Raw genomic sequence first — 15,192 nt, forward strand, 5'->3', positions numbered from 1 at the left:
AGACTTTTCCAGCCAAGCTCATCCCACAGGGGAGGAAAAAAAGCCCAATCCCAGGCTACCCTGGGACGCTCCCCTGCCTGACCAAGAAACCCTATATAAAGCCTATCTCCTGCTCAGTTTTTTGTTGCTTCTTGTCCTGAGCAGAAGTAGCCGCTTTTTCGTGCCTATCCTAATAAATCTCTTGTGTGAGGCTTGTGGTGCTGTGTGACTTTGGTGTTCCTGGGCTCCTGGCGGCCAGGACACCTTTCCCTTCAGAGCTGCAGCACTTGCATTGGGGAAACTTTTCCCTCAGAGTAGTTGAGCTGTTTGCTTGCTACGGAAATCCAATAAATGTGAAAATTAACAACTGTGGCCCTGTGCTGTCTTGAAGATGACAAAACAGGCTTAACAACAGTTGCCTAACCAGCCCATAAACACAAGGTGGATTATTGGATCCACAAGTTTCTCCATACAGCCTGTATGTTCTTCGTGTCTGACGTCCAAAACAGCTGCCTCTGACTCACTGGAAGCTCCTACATATGTCATGAAAACCTTTTTCCTGTTAATACACACTTACGCCCTTTTTCTAATGTCCATTCTGTAATTTTTTTAAATGATGCCATAACATACCACAGTGTGGAGGTAGTTTATGTATCTGGTGCCTTAGTGTGCAGCTCGCTTTCCTGTTAGAAAGTTGTGGTGAATGCCTTCGAATGTATGTGTTTGCTCAGCATTTCTTTCAACACTAATCTTTGCTCCCTCAGATAAATTCTTGGGAGTTTGCACCTTTGTGTGCTATGTGGCCACTTGTAAGATGAGGTAGTGAGGTGCCTGCTGGAGTGGGATGATGCCAAATCCTGAGGCCCTACTTCCAGGGGCCATTGGTGGGCTTGGACAAATGACCTTGTCTAAAGGCCTGGAATGCTCACGATGTTCCGAAAGACTGAGGGCCTGCTGTAAGATGTGGACAGCACTAAGGCGATTCAAGGCCCTGTCTAGTGTGACTCACAGGGTCTGGACGAGATCTATCCCCCAATTGTTGGGGTACTAGGATTCTACCCAGGGCTAGGGTTAGAGTAGAGGCATTTGGGGAGATGACGTAACGTGCTCACAGCGTAAAGGGGGCGGTGGTAGGAGGTAGCGCCGGACGATAGTACGTTAACCCTTCTATTTCCGGACTCTTGACGAAATTGCTCCTGGAGCTGATCCAACGGGAAAGTAGCGGCTCCTTTAAACCAGAGGAAGGCTAAGACGAGGACCAGACGGCTGCTCTCCGCTGGCTCTTGAAGGCCGAGAGGGGCGGGGTCAGCTATGCAAATCTGAGCTGCTGATCGATGACGCACCATCACCCCATGAGCCGCTTCGCGCGCCGATTGGCTAATGCAAGCCTGGTCCCATTGACAACAAACATGGGGGCTGCGGAGGCCGGGGGCGGGGCTGCGGTGGGCGCGGCCCTGGGCGGGGGAATCCTGCCCCGCCCCTTCCGTGGAGTCCGGGCGCAGCTCAAACATGGCGGCGGTTGGCACGGGCCGGTGAGGCGGTACCAGGTGGGGGCTGTCGGGTGTCATGGGCGGTGGCGGCGGCACCGCCTCCGCGTCTCCCTGAGCCGAACCTCACGGGGGACTCTGCGCCACGCTGGGCGATGGACGAGAGCGGCGAGCTGGGCGGTCTAGAGACCATGGAGACCCTCACGGAGCTGGGCGACGAGCTGACTCTGGGGGACATCGACGGTGAGCTGCGGCTGTGTGGGAGTGCGGGGGGCGCGCGGGGAGGAAGGGGTTACGGCGGCGCTCGCGGGTGCGCGTGCGCCCACCCCGCGATCGCCCTGGCGTGCGCGGGAAGGAACCCGTGGATCGGGCTGCCCTGGCGGTTCCCAATTCTTCTTGCTTCAGAATCTGATCCCGGGCCACGGTGCAGGGCTCCCGGAGGCTGAGGAGTCCTGGGCGCCGCGGAGCCTGAAGCGGGGCTGGGGGCGTTGCGAGTGCTGCCAGCGGAGGAAGCGAGGCGGCCGCCTCCCTCGCGCGCCCACACGCGCTCTGGTTCGTCCCGTCTTCGCCCGCGTCGCACCTGTCACTCCCAGCCTGGCCCCTGGAGCGGCCTCGGGATTTCCCAGTCTGGGCTCCTGGGCTCTGCTCCCCACGCCCCTGCTCTTTTCGGGATTGACTGACTGCCGGGCGCTCTGGAAAACTTTGGGCAACAGCTGTAAAAGCAAGTTACCGATGGAGCGGGCGGAGTGCGGCAGCCTCGGATGGAGACCCGGGCGCTCCTGCTGTCGCACTGCAAAGGGAGTTGAGCAGCAAGAATTTTGAATTGTGGCCCCCCGGGTACAGACTAGGGAGCGGGTGGCCTTTGTTTCAGCGGCCTTTACGGCGAAGTGGAAGAGCTGGTAGGAGCCCAGGCATCATCTCTTGTAATTCTCTCACTTTTCAGCCACGGGAAGGAAGGTTTGGAGAGGGTCCCAGACTTGCCCTCGGTCTTCATGCTGGTTAACAAAGCCCGGTTCTTTCTGTTTCTGAGTCATTCGTTTCTTTCCACTCCACCTTTGAGGATTTGAAGTTTAATGAATAGGCTAGTAATTCACAGTAGTCGGACGCTCCTGAGATTCTCAGTCCCAAATGCTTTGTGATATTTCTTTTATTCCTCGCACAATCCTGTGAAATAGGTATCGCTCCCATTTTTTTTGCAGGAGGTAATTGTCTGAAGTCACGTACTTTAGAGAGTCCAGAACTCCTAAGCAGTGACTCAGTTTATGGAGGGTTGTTACATCTAGAATCTACAACCTTGCAGGCAAATAACGATGGCTACATCCTCATTTGGCAGATGAAGAAACAGTAGGGAGAAAGAAGTGACAGCAGTTGTTTGAAAAAGGTGTTTGCCAGGTTCCTGTTTTGCTTTTCTAGCATCCACCCCCACTCCTGCTTTGTCCTTACTTTTCCTTTTGGTCATCCAGGCAGTGTGACAAGACCCTGTAATCAAATTCCACTTTTAACCACAGAGTCTTCCACTAAGTATTGCTAAACACAAAGATGGGTTAACAAATGGGAGGAGTTATTTCTTGGAAAACGGGGTAGTTAATGTGTTTTGAGCACTCAGGTGCAAGACACAGTGTTAAGCATTTGCACACACTCTCGATCCTTCTAACAGCCCTATCAGATAAAGGTGACTGTTACACTAGTCCTGTCCCCCCATGGTGCTGAGACAGAAGCCCACCCAGGACTGTTTATTAGCTTACCCAGGGCTCCACAGTCAGCAAGTAGTGCATCTAAAACTGCCTATTAGCTGGGACACAAGAAGAACTTCATGTGGTTTTTTTGTATTTATATTTTATACTGACCTTTATTTGTATTAATTTTCAGTATATGAAATTACCTAGTGGTTAATACTAACTTTGTCTTCATAGATTATTAACTTTATGTATAAATAAAATGTACACTCTAGAGTCTACAGCAGTGAGTCAGAAGTTTCATAGGCCTCTATGCCAAGTTCGGGAAGTGTTTCCTTGCTCCAGGAGCTGGCTTTGGTGTCTCTGTTGTGAGGTGCCATGGAAGATAAGGATGGTATTTTATGGTCACATGGGATTGAGGTGAGTGTGGTAGCTCTGGGTAGAGATAACTTGTATGTGCATAGGGAAGTAAGTGAAAGTCAGAGGTGTGGAAGCTTCCTGGAGGCTCTTTACCAGAAAGATCACCCCAGGGAGATAGCCCATGACCCTTAAAAGACAAGAAGAACCAGTTGGGCCGAGTGAAGGCCAGCGGTCTAGGCACAGAAGTGTCCCTTGAAACCCTTCTGTTCTCCTGAACTTGTTTCTGCTATGAGGGAAAGGGCCTTTCTTTTCTTCCCACAGTTCTTTGTGCCTAGAATAGCAGTTGGTACAGTGAGAATGCTCAGTAAATATTTCTTTTTCACGAGCCTGTATGAATGCCTGGGACAGGGTACTAAATAGCATTAGTTTTAGTTCTCAGGGTTGGATTAGGTCAGGGTGACCAGCATGTGCTTCTAAGAGGAGGAAGAGAGATGATATGGAGGTGAGGGTAACTTACAACCTAGACACCTCACCAGCTGCCTCAAGGGGTTATGAGTCCAACACCACCAGGGACTTTCCTCTCACAGAGCTTTAAGTTTTTGTTTCATCTGAGTGAAATAAATGGTCAGTGCCTAGAAGTATAGCTCTGTGGTGGGGCGCTTGCTTGGGCTGTGTAAAGACCTGGGTTCGATACCCACTACTTAACTACAAAGACAAGCAATGTGAGTGAACCAGGTGGCGCACACTAACAATCTCAGCTACTTAAAAGACGGAGGCAGAAGGGTTGCCTGGGGTTCCAAAAATCCCGGGCAACTTAGTGAGACCCTCACCTCAAACTTAAAAAGTAAAGAGAGGGCTTTGGGGCCAGGGTCTAGCTCAACACTAGAGCTGGTGCTCAGCACACATGAGGGTCTAGGCTCAATCTCCAGTACTGTCTGTGGGCCTCTATGTTAATGAAGTGGGGCCCGGTTATAGCGGTGGCTGAGGTAACCTAGGTTAGCCGAGGGAGCAGAGTGGAGCTTCCTGGAAGAACACCGTTGCCGTTCTCTTTGCAGCAGTGCCAGAGTCTGGATTCCTACCTTTTTTTGAATGTTGGCTTCACTATCTTTTCTCTTGGGCCTGTGCATGTGATCGTGGGCACAGCTGTGCCTTGGCCTTTGAGTGGAGAGTGGAATATGACTTCAGGGGTCAGGTTTTCAGCTGCTTCTTTGCAACAGTGCATTTCTTTTTGTTTGACACTGCATATGCTCTGTGGCCTTGAGCCTTCCAAGGATTCCCCTATCTCTACCTTCCGGCTTTGCAGAGGAGGAGCACTGAGATTATAGACTTGCATTAGCACACGCAACCTTGTGTGCCTTCTATAACTCTCTAGGCCAGGTGTGGTAGCACTAGTCCAGTTAGTGCTGCCCATATGTGCCTAGGTGTGTGAGTTGCAGTCCACTGTAGCGTGGACCACCTTCCAGGAGCCACACCCTTGGGGAGAACTGACTCTATCCCCCCCTTTGGTAAAGATGCTGTAATTGATTGGCCACACCACCAAAACATGGCACATTTTGTAGTTACAAGGGATTGTGATTTTCCTTTTGAACATGTAAACAAGGGAGAAGCCTTAGGAAAATTTGGGAAATTAGTCTCAAAGACACAGAGTTCGTGGGTGGAAGGGACAGAAAAAGACACAGAGAGGGGAACACAAGTAATGACCATTAGCTGTTTCTTCTTACTGTTTGTTTTTGGATAGGGTCTCACTCTGTAGACCTGGCCAGCATAGAATTTGCTGTGTAGACCAGGCTAGCCTGAAATTCACAAAGATTGCCTGCCTTTGTCTTTTAGGTTTTGAGATTAAAGGCATGTGCCACCAGTTCACTGGTCTTGTCTCTCTTATTTTTAATGATGGAGAAACAAACATCTAAATCCAAAGGTTCTGAAAGAACCCCTTGTTTTGACCTGTCTTGTATCTCTCCTCACTTTTCACCTTGGCCTCCCTCCTACCCAGCTTGTGTTTCAGAGTAGAGTCTCAGAAGACATCCTTGTTGACAGCAGCCAGGTCTCCCATAAGGGCAGAAAGACTCTTCTTCTACTGCGATCAGAAAAGGCAAAGCCAAGAAGGTGATCTTTTTGCTAGGCACAAAAGAAGTAGAGGTTGGAGGTGGAAGGTGCTGCAGAGATGGCTCAGCAGCTAAGAGCACTGGCTGCTCTCCCAGAGGACTGAAGTTCAGTTCCTAGCACCCGCATGGTGGCTCACAGCTGTCTGTAACTCTAGTTCTAGGAGATCCAGTACCCTCGTGGTACACGGATATAAGTACAGGCAAAGTACCCATACACATAAAAATAAATTAATTAACTGAGTTTTTAAAAATAAGTGTCAGGAACAGCACTGGCGAGCATATGAAAGAAAAAGCAAGCTACCTTAAAAATAAAAGGCTGCTAAAGATTTTTTGTAATTAATATGTGTACGAAAATAGTACATAAGATCCAAGAGGTGAGTTGGAACTAAGCTGTGCTCTAGATACAGATATTTTGTGGACTATTAGGAAAGGACTTGTTGAGCATTTCTAAGTAGACCTAACTCCAATTGTGGATTAAGAAATTTTAACTCTGTTGATAAGAAACTTCCAAGTGTGAGGGTGTGACCTCTGTGAAGGGTTAGCCCTGAAGACCGAGCTTAGGTGGAGTTGTAGGATTCCACTGGGGCCTTGAGCATGGGCCTTTGAGAAAGCTTAGAAGATAGGTGCAGGAGGAAGGCTTGCTAGGGAGGTGATGTCTTAAAGGGGCATAGTCCCAGAGTAGGAAATGGGAAACATTGAATGGGGATTGAGGTGAAAGAAGAGAGCTGGAAGGGGTCAAAGAGAGAAGCGTAATAAAGGCGTACTAGCAGGCGAGCTTCGTGAAGAGCCGTCAATGCAGGGTGCGCGTACGCGTTGCAGAGGGCAGCAGGGATGGTCGGGCCATGAGAGGAATCAGGAACTGGGCAGGAGGTCAGCGTTTGGTAGAGCTAGCGGAAAGGGAGGGATCTAAAACTAGATAAACCAAGCAGGGGTCAGAAGTGAATGGGTGAGGGGTAAGCAGAGGGAACTGTTTTCCTTGGAGAAGGCTGAAGAACTTCTGGAAACTGCGCGTTGGGCTTTATGCATGTGAGGCAACTACTCTACCACTGAGATGTAGTCCCAACCCTGGTTTTATTTTGAAACATGCGCACACTAAGTTGCTCAGACTGACCTGTCTCAGCCTGCAGAATAGCTAGGGTTGCAGGCCTGTCATTGCCAAGCCCAGCTTTTCTGTCCTGTCTGTATGAGTTGCCTGTTCTAAACATTTCATATGAACAGAGCCAGAGCCTGGGCCTTCCTTCACTTAGCACATGCTCAGAGTCATTCAGGTTGCAGTGTAGTGTTTCCACACAGCTCATTTTGTTAACGTGCTTGTCAGCTGCCAGACACCTGGGCTCTGTCTCCCTTTTGGCTATTTGGAAAGAAGCAACTGAGAAATTTGGTTTTCTGTGGACATGTGTGTTCGTTCTTGTGTATTTGTGGTGTGTGTCCATTGCTCACTTCATTTCTTTTTCTTCTTTTTCTTTCTTTCTTTTTTTTTTTTTGGTTTTTTTTTTTTGTTTTTTTTTTTTTTTTTTTTTTTTTTTTTTTTGAGACAGGTTTTCTCTGTGTAGCCTTGGCTGTCCTGGACTCACTTTGTAAACCAGGCTGGCCTTGAACTCACAGCGATCCGCCTGCCTCTGCTTCCCGAGTGCTGGAATTAAAGGCGTGCGCCACCACTGTCCAGGCTCACTTTGTTCATTTCTATGCTCGCTTCTGGTTTCTTGGAGCCCTCCCTTTGTTTGCCCGCCTCCTGGTCAAGTCAGCCACCTTTAACCACCCTCAGAGTGCTGTTGAGATTCCTTTCCCTAGTTCGTGGTTTGGGGAGCTGGTAGTGTTTGCTTTCTTGTTTTTATGGAGCATATCCCTACTTCTAGAAGCAAGTTGTTGCTGTTTGATACTGGGTTTAATGTAGCCTAGAATGGCCTAAAAAATATACATACATATCTGTCTCTCTGTCTATCATCTATTAATCGATGGATCGTGCACTGGGGCTGACTTTGAATTGTGATCGGCTCACTTCTGACTTCCAGTCCCTCCGTTTCTCTCTGACTGTTCTACTAAAGGCTGACCTCCCAAAGTTCTGGGACCACAGACATGGCTTGGAGGTAAACTTTTGAGGATTGCCTGTTTCTAAGTACGTAGCTAACTCTCACTCAAGTTTAATAGTTTGGTTAAATTTAGAGTTTGAGGCAGGCCCCCCGCCCCTTAATTCAAGGTCTTACTGTGCAGCCCTGGAGCTCACTATGTCAAAGAGGGGCATGCTGGGATTAAGATATGTACCACAACTCCCAGCTAAACATAACATGTTTTGAGACCAGGTCTTGCTCTCTATCTCTAGCCTAGGCTGGGCTTGCCATATTCTTGGCTAGGCCGTCCGAGTGCTGGGGCTAGAACTGTGTACCATGAAGCCCGCTGTAATGGGTAGCACGGAATTTGTATTCGACTTCTGAAGAGCCAGCTTGTGCTTTAGCTTCTAGTAGTTGGAAACTTTGATCCCAGTGTGTAGCACAGGCTGCTCTGGAGCTCACATCCTCTTGCCTCCACCGCCCTCTTCTTGAGTGCTAGTATTAAAGCCTACCCTGCCATCCCCATTTCACCATTGAGATTTGCTGAAAACTGAATTCAAGACCCTATGCCCACCAGGCTACAACCCCAGTCATACCATTTTGATATTTTGTCCTTTTCCTCCGACAGCTCTTGAGAGTTTGCTGTTGTCCGCAGCTTGCTTATTTTGTACAGGCTTTAAGCTCGTGGTCTCATCGACTTATATTTTCTGCAATTTCTCAGACCACCAGCTCAGAGTTCCCTTGAATTTCTCCCTTCTCTGTCTGTCCTGCCTCACCCTAGTTAAACATTCTCTGTGCTCACACCAGGCCTTTGGGTTAATAATGTTCTTGAGCACTGCCTGCCTCCCATTAACGTCTCCAATTAAAACATTTATAGTTCCTATACTCTGCTCAAGATCCTGCTGGTTTTAAAAGTGTGTTCTTGCTTCTATCTCAAGTAGGTCTTATTCTTTAGTGAGTACCTAAAAAGGAAACCCTGACAGCCCTAATCTATCTACCGATCTATCTAGCTATTTTGAGACAGGGTTTCTCTGTGTGGCTCTGGCTGTCCTGGAACTCTCTCTGTAGACCAGGCTGACCTGGAACTCAGAAATCTGCCCCTGGGATTAAGCGCATGTGCCCCCATGCCTGGCCGAGCAACTTTATTTCAGTTAGACTTTCTCGGGGCTGGTTTAGCAGTTCAGTCGGCAGCACCACAGAGAGCCAAGAGCTCCTGCAGTGGGGCGTTTGGGTGGTGGTGCGGTTCCTGACTAGCCAGGCTGCAAACAATCCTGTCTCAGCAGCAGCAGCAACAACAAAAGAACTCCTGATATCAGGTTGTCTGTATCCATTTGCACTCTTGTCTGAACTTATTTATTATTTGGTTTTTCAAAACCGGCTTTCTCTGGGTAGCCCTGGCTGTCCTGGAACTTGCTCTGTAGACCAGCTTGACCTTGAACTCACAGAGATCCACCTGTTTGTGCCTCCCAAGTGCTAGCATAGCATTAAAGGAATGCACCACATTACCTGGCTAGCCAGAACTTTTTAAGTATATACACAGTTGTTATATTTTCACATACAGATTGTTATATGTTGCAGTATTTTTAGTGTAATAGGCATATAATTGAGTATAATCCAGCCAAATAGACGACTTGCAGGCCTTTGGCGCTGGTGAACACTTTCAGTGTTTGTGGTCTCTTGTGTGTAGTGCTGTTGCTGTGAGCACGTAGGAAGAGTCACGTTGGAGTTAGTTCATGGGTATGTGTACGCCAGGGAGAAGTCTTCAGGTTAGAGCTGGATTCTACATTTCGAGCTGTAGCCTTTCCATTTATCACATTTTTCCATTGCTACAAATGACTATGGTAACTTTTGTTTACTGGGGTAGAGAAATGCTGCATTTATATGGATCAAAATTTTAGACATGTGGAACTGGAGAGATGGCTCAGCCGGTTGAGAGTACTGACTGCTCTTCCAGAGGTCCTGAGTTCAATTCCCAGCCACCACATGGAGGCTCACAATTATCTGTATTGGAATCTGATTCCCTCTTCTGGTATGTATGAAACACAGAGCATTCATATGCATAAAATAAATAAATCTTTAAAAAGAAATTTTAGACATGTAAAACAGGACTGAAAATTCTTGCCCTGTCTACTAATCTCCCTAAACTATGCCTCCTTAGATGTAACCAAACTTGAGCTGGAGAGATGTTGCAATGGTTGAGAGTACTGGCTTCTCTTCCAGAGGACCCAGGTTTGATTCCCAGCACCCACATGGATAGCAACCACACGGAACTCCAGTCTCAGGGGATCCAATACCTTCTTGTGGCCTCTGAGGTCACTGCACCACATGGTGCAAAGACAAACATGCAGGCCAAACATCCATACAAATAATACAAATAAATAAATCTCAAAAAAGAAGTCTTAGTTTCTTTTACCTCCTGTTAAACTTGTTATTATAAGTACAAGACAAGACAGGTGAGATGACTTAGCAGGTAAGGAGCTTGTGCTTGATGACCTGAATTCATCCACAGAACCCCTAGGAACTGCACACTGTTTTACACACACACATACACACCACTGTAGCACACAGGAGGGAGAAGCAGGTAGGGCTCTGAGTTCAAGGCCAGCCTGATCTCTATAGTGAGAGTTAACTCACTCTGGCTCACATTAGGGGCACAGTTCTTATGCCCACCAGAAGGATCCAGCTGGCATCTAGTCTATTTTTTCCCCACGTCTGCCGTACTCTGTCAAGTTTAAAGCTGAGTCCCTCCTCCTGTGCTTGGGATATACAGTCTTCCTTCTGTGGTGCTCCTCAAGGGCAGGCAATGGTTCTGGTGTCCAGTCTGTGCTTTGAGGGACTTGGAAATGTTTCTTACACCTCATAGAGATTATTCTGGGGGTTTGGTGTTCTCTTCCTCTGTTTTCAGGGTATCATCACTTGCTGCCTGGTCTTTAGGTACATCGTCCCCTAAAAATTCTTTAGGGCTTTTTACTGTTGTAAATGCTGTTGCACAGTTGCTTCTTTCCACTCTAAATTGTTTGGCCACTTTTCACCAGAATCTCTGGGTAATTTAGGAAAGGTCCTTCTGTTATAAGTCAAGTCTTTTCTCGTAGTATTTTTTTTTTTTTGGATTCCAATTCTTTTTAAAAATATATTTTATTGATTTATTCATATTACGTCTCAGTTGTTATCCCATCCCTTGTATCCTTCCAATTCCCCCCTCCCTCCCATTTTCCCCTTACTCCCTTCCCCCATGACTCTGACTGAGGGGGACTTCTTCCCCCTGTGTATGCTCATAGGGTATCAAGTCTCTTCTTGGTAGCCTGCTGTCCTTCCTCTGAGTGCCACCGGGCCTCCCCATCCAGGGGACGTGGTCAAATATGGGGCACCAGAGTTCGTGTGAAAGTCAGACCCCACTCTCCAGTCAACTGTGGAGAATGTCCTGTCCATTGGATAGATCTGGGTAGGGGTTCAAAGTTTACTGCATGTATTGTTATTGGCTGGTGCTATAGTTTGAGCAAGACCCCTGGATCCATCTCACAATATTTTTTATATTTATTTATGTATTACTATATGTACAATGCATGTACACCTGCAGGCCAGAAGAGGGCATCAGACCACATTATAGATGATTATGCGCCACCGTGTTGTTGCTGGGAATTGAACTCAGGACTTCCAGAGGAGCAGTCAGTGCCTTTAACCTCTGAGCCGTCTCTCCAGCCCCCTTCTCACAATATTTTTAATAAAAAGAATTTCTCTTGAAGGATCTGAGCAGTGGTCCTCAGCCTGTGGGTTGCTTCTCCCACAGTGAGGGATGCATATCAGATATTCACATCACAATTCATAACAGCAAAATTACAGTTAGGAAGTAGCAATGAAAATAATTTAATGGGGGCTGGAGAGATGGCTCAGCGGTTAAGAGCACTGTCTGGTTTTCCAGAGATCCTGAGTTCAATTCCCAGCAACCACATGGTGGCTCACAACCATCTATAATGAGATCCGGTGCCCTCTTCTGGTGTGCAGGTGTATAGTGTATGTGTAGGCAGAACACTGTATATGTAATAAATAAATCTTTAAAAAGAGAGAGAGAGAGAAAGAGACCATAAAATGACTGATTAGATCCCTATTTGCCAAAAACTCACAAGAGGAAAGAAGGGAGCATTATATATAAAAAAGAAAAAAAAAAGAAGGAAAATAATTTTATGGTTGTGGGGTTACCACAACATGAGGAGCTGTTTAAAGGGTCACGGTGTTAGCCTGGTGTGGTGGCACACGCCTTTAATCTCAGCACTCAGGAGGCAGAGGAAGGCGGATTGCTTTGAGTTTGAGGCCAGCCTGGTCTACAAAGCAGGTCCAGGACAGCCAAGGCTACGCAGAGAGACCCTGTCTCAAAAAAAAAAAAAGGAAAAAAAAGTGTCACGGTGTTAGGAAAGTTGAGAACCACTGGACTGGAAAGGTGGCTCAGCAGTTAAGAGTCTATACTGCATTTACAGTGGACCTAAATTGGTTCCTAGCATCCATAGCAGGTTGTCCTCAGCTGCTGGTAATTTCAGCTCTAGGAGTTTGGGTGGGTCCAGTGCCCACTTCTGGCCTCTGAGGGAACCTGCTGCACTGATGCACACATACTCACATACGGATACACACTTACATATAATTAAAGGTTGGTTTTTGTTCTTGTTGTTGTTGTTTTGATCAGCGTTGAAGTTGGGCCTTCTAGCACTTGGGAGGCAGAAGCAGGTGGGTATCTGTGAGTTGGAGGCCAGCGTAGTCTGCATAGTGGGTTCCAGGCCAGCCAAGGCTTACATAGTGAGACCCTGTCTAAAACATTATCAGTCTTAGTAGTTTTTCCTGAGGTAGGTGGGCAGGCTTTCTCTTTATTTCTTGGGCAGGGCTGGGCTGCAACTTGTGTTAGCATTTTTTATGGTGTTTAATTTTTTTGTGCATATATGTACACATAAAGTTACATATAACTGTTTAAAAGATTATTTTATTTGTTTATTTACTGGGAGGGTTGTGTGTCATGGAGTGTTGGAGTGTGGGTGGTGATCAGAGGAGAACTTTCAGGAGTTGGTTTTCCTCTTCCCTTGTTGGTCCTCTAGTTAGACCATGTGGGTCCCAGGATGAGCAAGCTCAAGAGTAAAGGCTTGGTTGCAAGCACCTTTAATACACTGAGCCATCTTGCTGACCCAGGACCATTTGTCTGTGCTTGTAGATGCTGACATTGATGCTCTCCAAGTATATATGACTTGTTTTGTTCTTTATTAATTAGCTGTCTGTCTTAGTTGGCTTTTTTGTTGCTGTGATAAAACCCCATAACCAAAAGCAACTTGAAGGTGAAAGGGTTTCTTCTGCTTACACATCTGGATCACAGCCAATCACTGAGGGAAGGCAAGGTAGAAACGCAAGGCAGAACTGAAGCTGAGGCTGTGAAGGAGTACTGTCTCCTGGCTTGCTTCCTATGGCTTGCCCAGTCTGCTTTATTGTACAATCGAGGCCTGTGTGCCCAGGGATGGTACTGCCCACAGTGGGCTGAGCCCTCCCACATTAATAATTACATTATAACAATTAATCACATGAATTAAGAAAATGCTCATAGACTTGCTTACGGCAATCAGATAGAGGCACCTTTTCACTCAGGGTTCCCTTTCCCAGATGACTGTAGCTTATATCAAATTGGAAAAAAACTAACAACAAACTAGCCAGCTGTCCCTATAGGCAGCACTCACCGTGTGCTCCACACTGCATCTGCTCAGACCTTTACAGGGGATCCATTTTGAAAGGAGGATCTTGGGTGTGACACCATCAAAGGTAAACAGCAGCCCTGAGTTCCAGGCACTGTTTACTTTCTATAACTGTGTTTTCTCCTAATACAATTTTGTTTTTAATCTTTTCTCCAGTTCTCCAATTACTTAGGATCTGAGGCCCTCGCAATACAATTATAAGCGGTGTTGGTGGCCTTAATCCTGATGTGTGTGTGCAGTTCTGACAGCTGTGTGTGTCTTTCCTCTGGCCCATGCCACGTTCCTGTCTGATATAAGCACGCATCTAAACCTCAGGCATGAGGCGGTGGGGTGGAATTGGAAGCTAGGGAGAAGCCAGATTCCCTGCCTTCCGTGGACATGTGCTCCTCCCTGGGGCACTGGAAGTGACTTCCCCTGGGTCCCCTGGTCCTGCTGTGCATTCCCTTCATGCTTAGGGTGGGGGTTGGGATGTCTGTATCTTGGTACTTGAAGATGAGGGGAGCTAAAGCACGCAGTTGGAGCGGCCAGGAACTAATAGGAACTAATAGTTGAATGAGCTTCAATTTGAGCTGACTCTAGGACCAAGGGCATTTTTGAGAACAGTTTTAGAATGTTTATTTTTATTTTTTTCCTTTTGAAAAGGGCTTTTGTAAGTATAGTGGGTGGGACACAGCAGTCAGAGTGTGGTATGAGTTGTTCCAGTTACCTCCACAAGACTCAAGGGTTAAACTTCTTTTTTTTTTTTTTTTTTTTTTTTTTTTTTTGAGACAGGGTTTCTCTGTGTAGCCTTGGCCATCCTGGACTCACTTTGTAGACCATGCTGGCCTCGAACTCACAGCGATCTGCCTGCCTCTGCCTCCCGAGTGCTGGGATTAAAGGCATGCGCCACCACGCCCGGCTTGGTTAAACTTCTCGACATGAGGGGATTTTTAGAGGCTAGCCTGGCCCTCTAGCTAAAACTCCCTGGGGAACTCCTGCTTAGACGCTGGCCTCCCAGTGCTGAGGGACTCACAGGCTGGAAGGCGGCTCCAGCCTTGGGAGTCGCCAATGTCCCGCACAGTCTGACTCTTTCATCTGGCCTGGAACAGGTCTATTGGGTTCAGGGTCTGGTTTGGGTGAGGAAATTCTGAGCTGCTAAACCAGGTATGCAGCTGCTCTGCTGAACTGCCTTCTGCCTAGCCCTGGTTCCTGCCCTCCCACCGCTGCAGAGGAAGCAAGCACTTCCTGAGTGCTAACATTCCTGTGAGCCTTACAGGTGACAAAAATCTGCCTGGTAGCATTTGTCTGTCTTAACAGCGCTGTCTTACTTCCTTACTGCCTTACTTCTGTCTGCAGTTTTCACGGACATGCATAGAGCTCAGTAAAAGAGAAAGAAATGATTTGCCCAGGATTTTCCATGCTGAGCGGGGTGTGCCATTCATCCTTGCCCCGTGGCAACAAGGTGGGAGATGTCCTGATGTAGGAAGGTGACTGTCCAGGAGCCTCTTCTCTGGGCGGAAGTTACAATGAATGAACACAGTAGTCATAGTCCAGTGCTAGAAGGTATTTGAAATTAATGAAACAGTCTTTATTTTCAGGGAGTTTTTTTTCTTTTTGATTTCTGTACTCAGAGTACAAGCTTACATCCAAGTGTTCACAAGGAAAAAGTGTAACAGGAGCCATGGCAGGAAGCATCCAGATGTTTGAGGCTCTATGGAGGACTCAGGGACTGTAGCACTTGGGCTCAGTTGTGGAGGAGGGCGAGCAGATCCATTGTTGATAAACTGTTACCTTCTCAACCAGTTTGGATCAGGTTCTTCTTTGCTTCTTTATTTGAC

General features: G+C 47.3%; 1 protein-coding gene across 1 annotated transcript in view; it reads left to right on the forward strand.

The window, feature by feature from the left end:
- The first annotated feature begins 1,457 nt into the window (after positions 1–1,457).
- The window catches only part of Srebf2 (sterol regulatory element binding transcription factor 2), a 61,386-nt gene continuing 47,651 nt past the window's right edge, over positions 1,458–15,192 (forward strand). The window contains exon 1 of the mRNA XM_051160062.1: positions 1,458–1,709. Coding sequence (XP_051016019.1) covers positions 1,622–1,709 — 88 coding nt within the window. The 5' untranslated portion in view covers positions 1,458–1,621. The remainder of the gene's footprint in view (positions 1,710–15,192) is intronic.

This window comes from Acomys russatus, chromosome 17 (genome assembly GCF_903995435.1).
Source record: "Acomys russatus chromosome 17, mAcoRus1.1, whole genome shotgun sequence".
Classification (NCBI taxonomy): domain Eukaryota; kingdom Metazoa; phylum Chordata; class Mammalia; order Rodentia; family Muridae; genus Acomys; species Acomys russatus.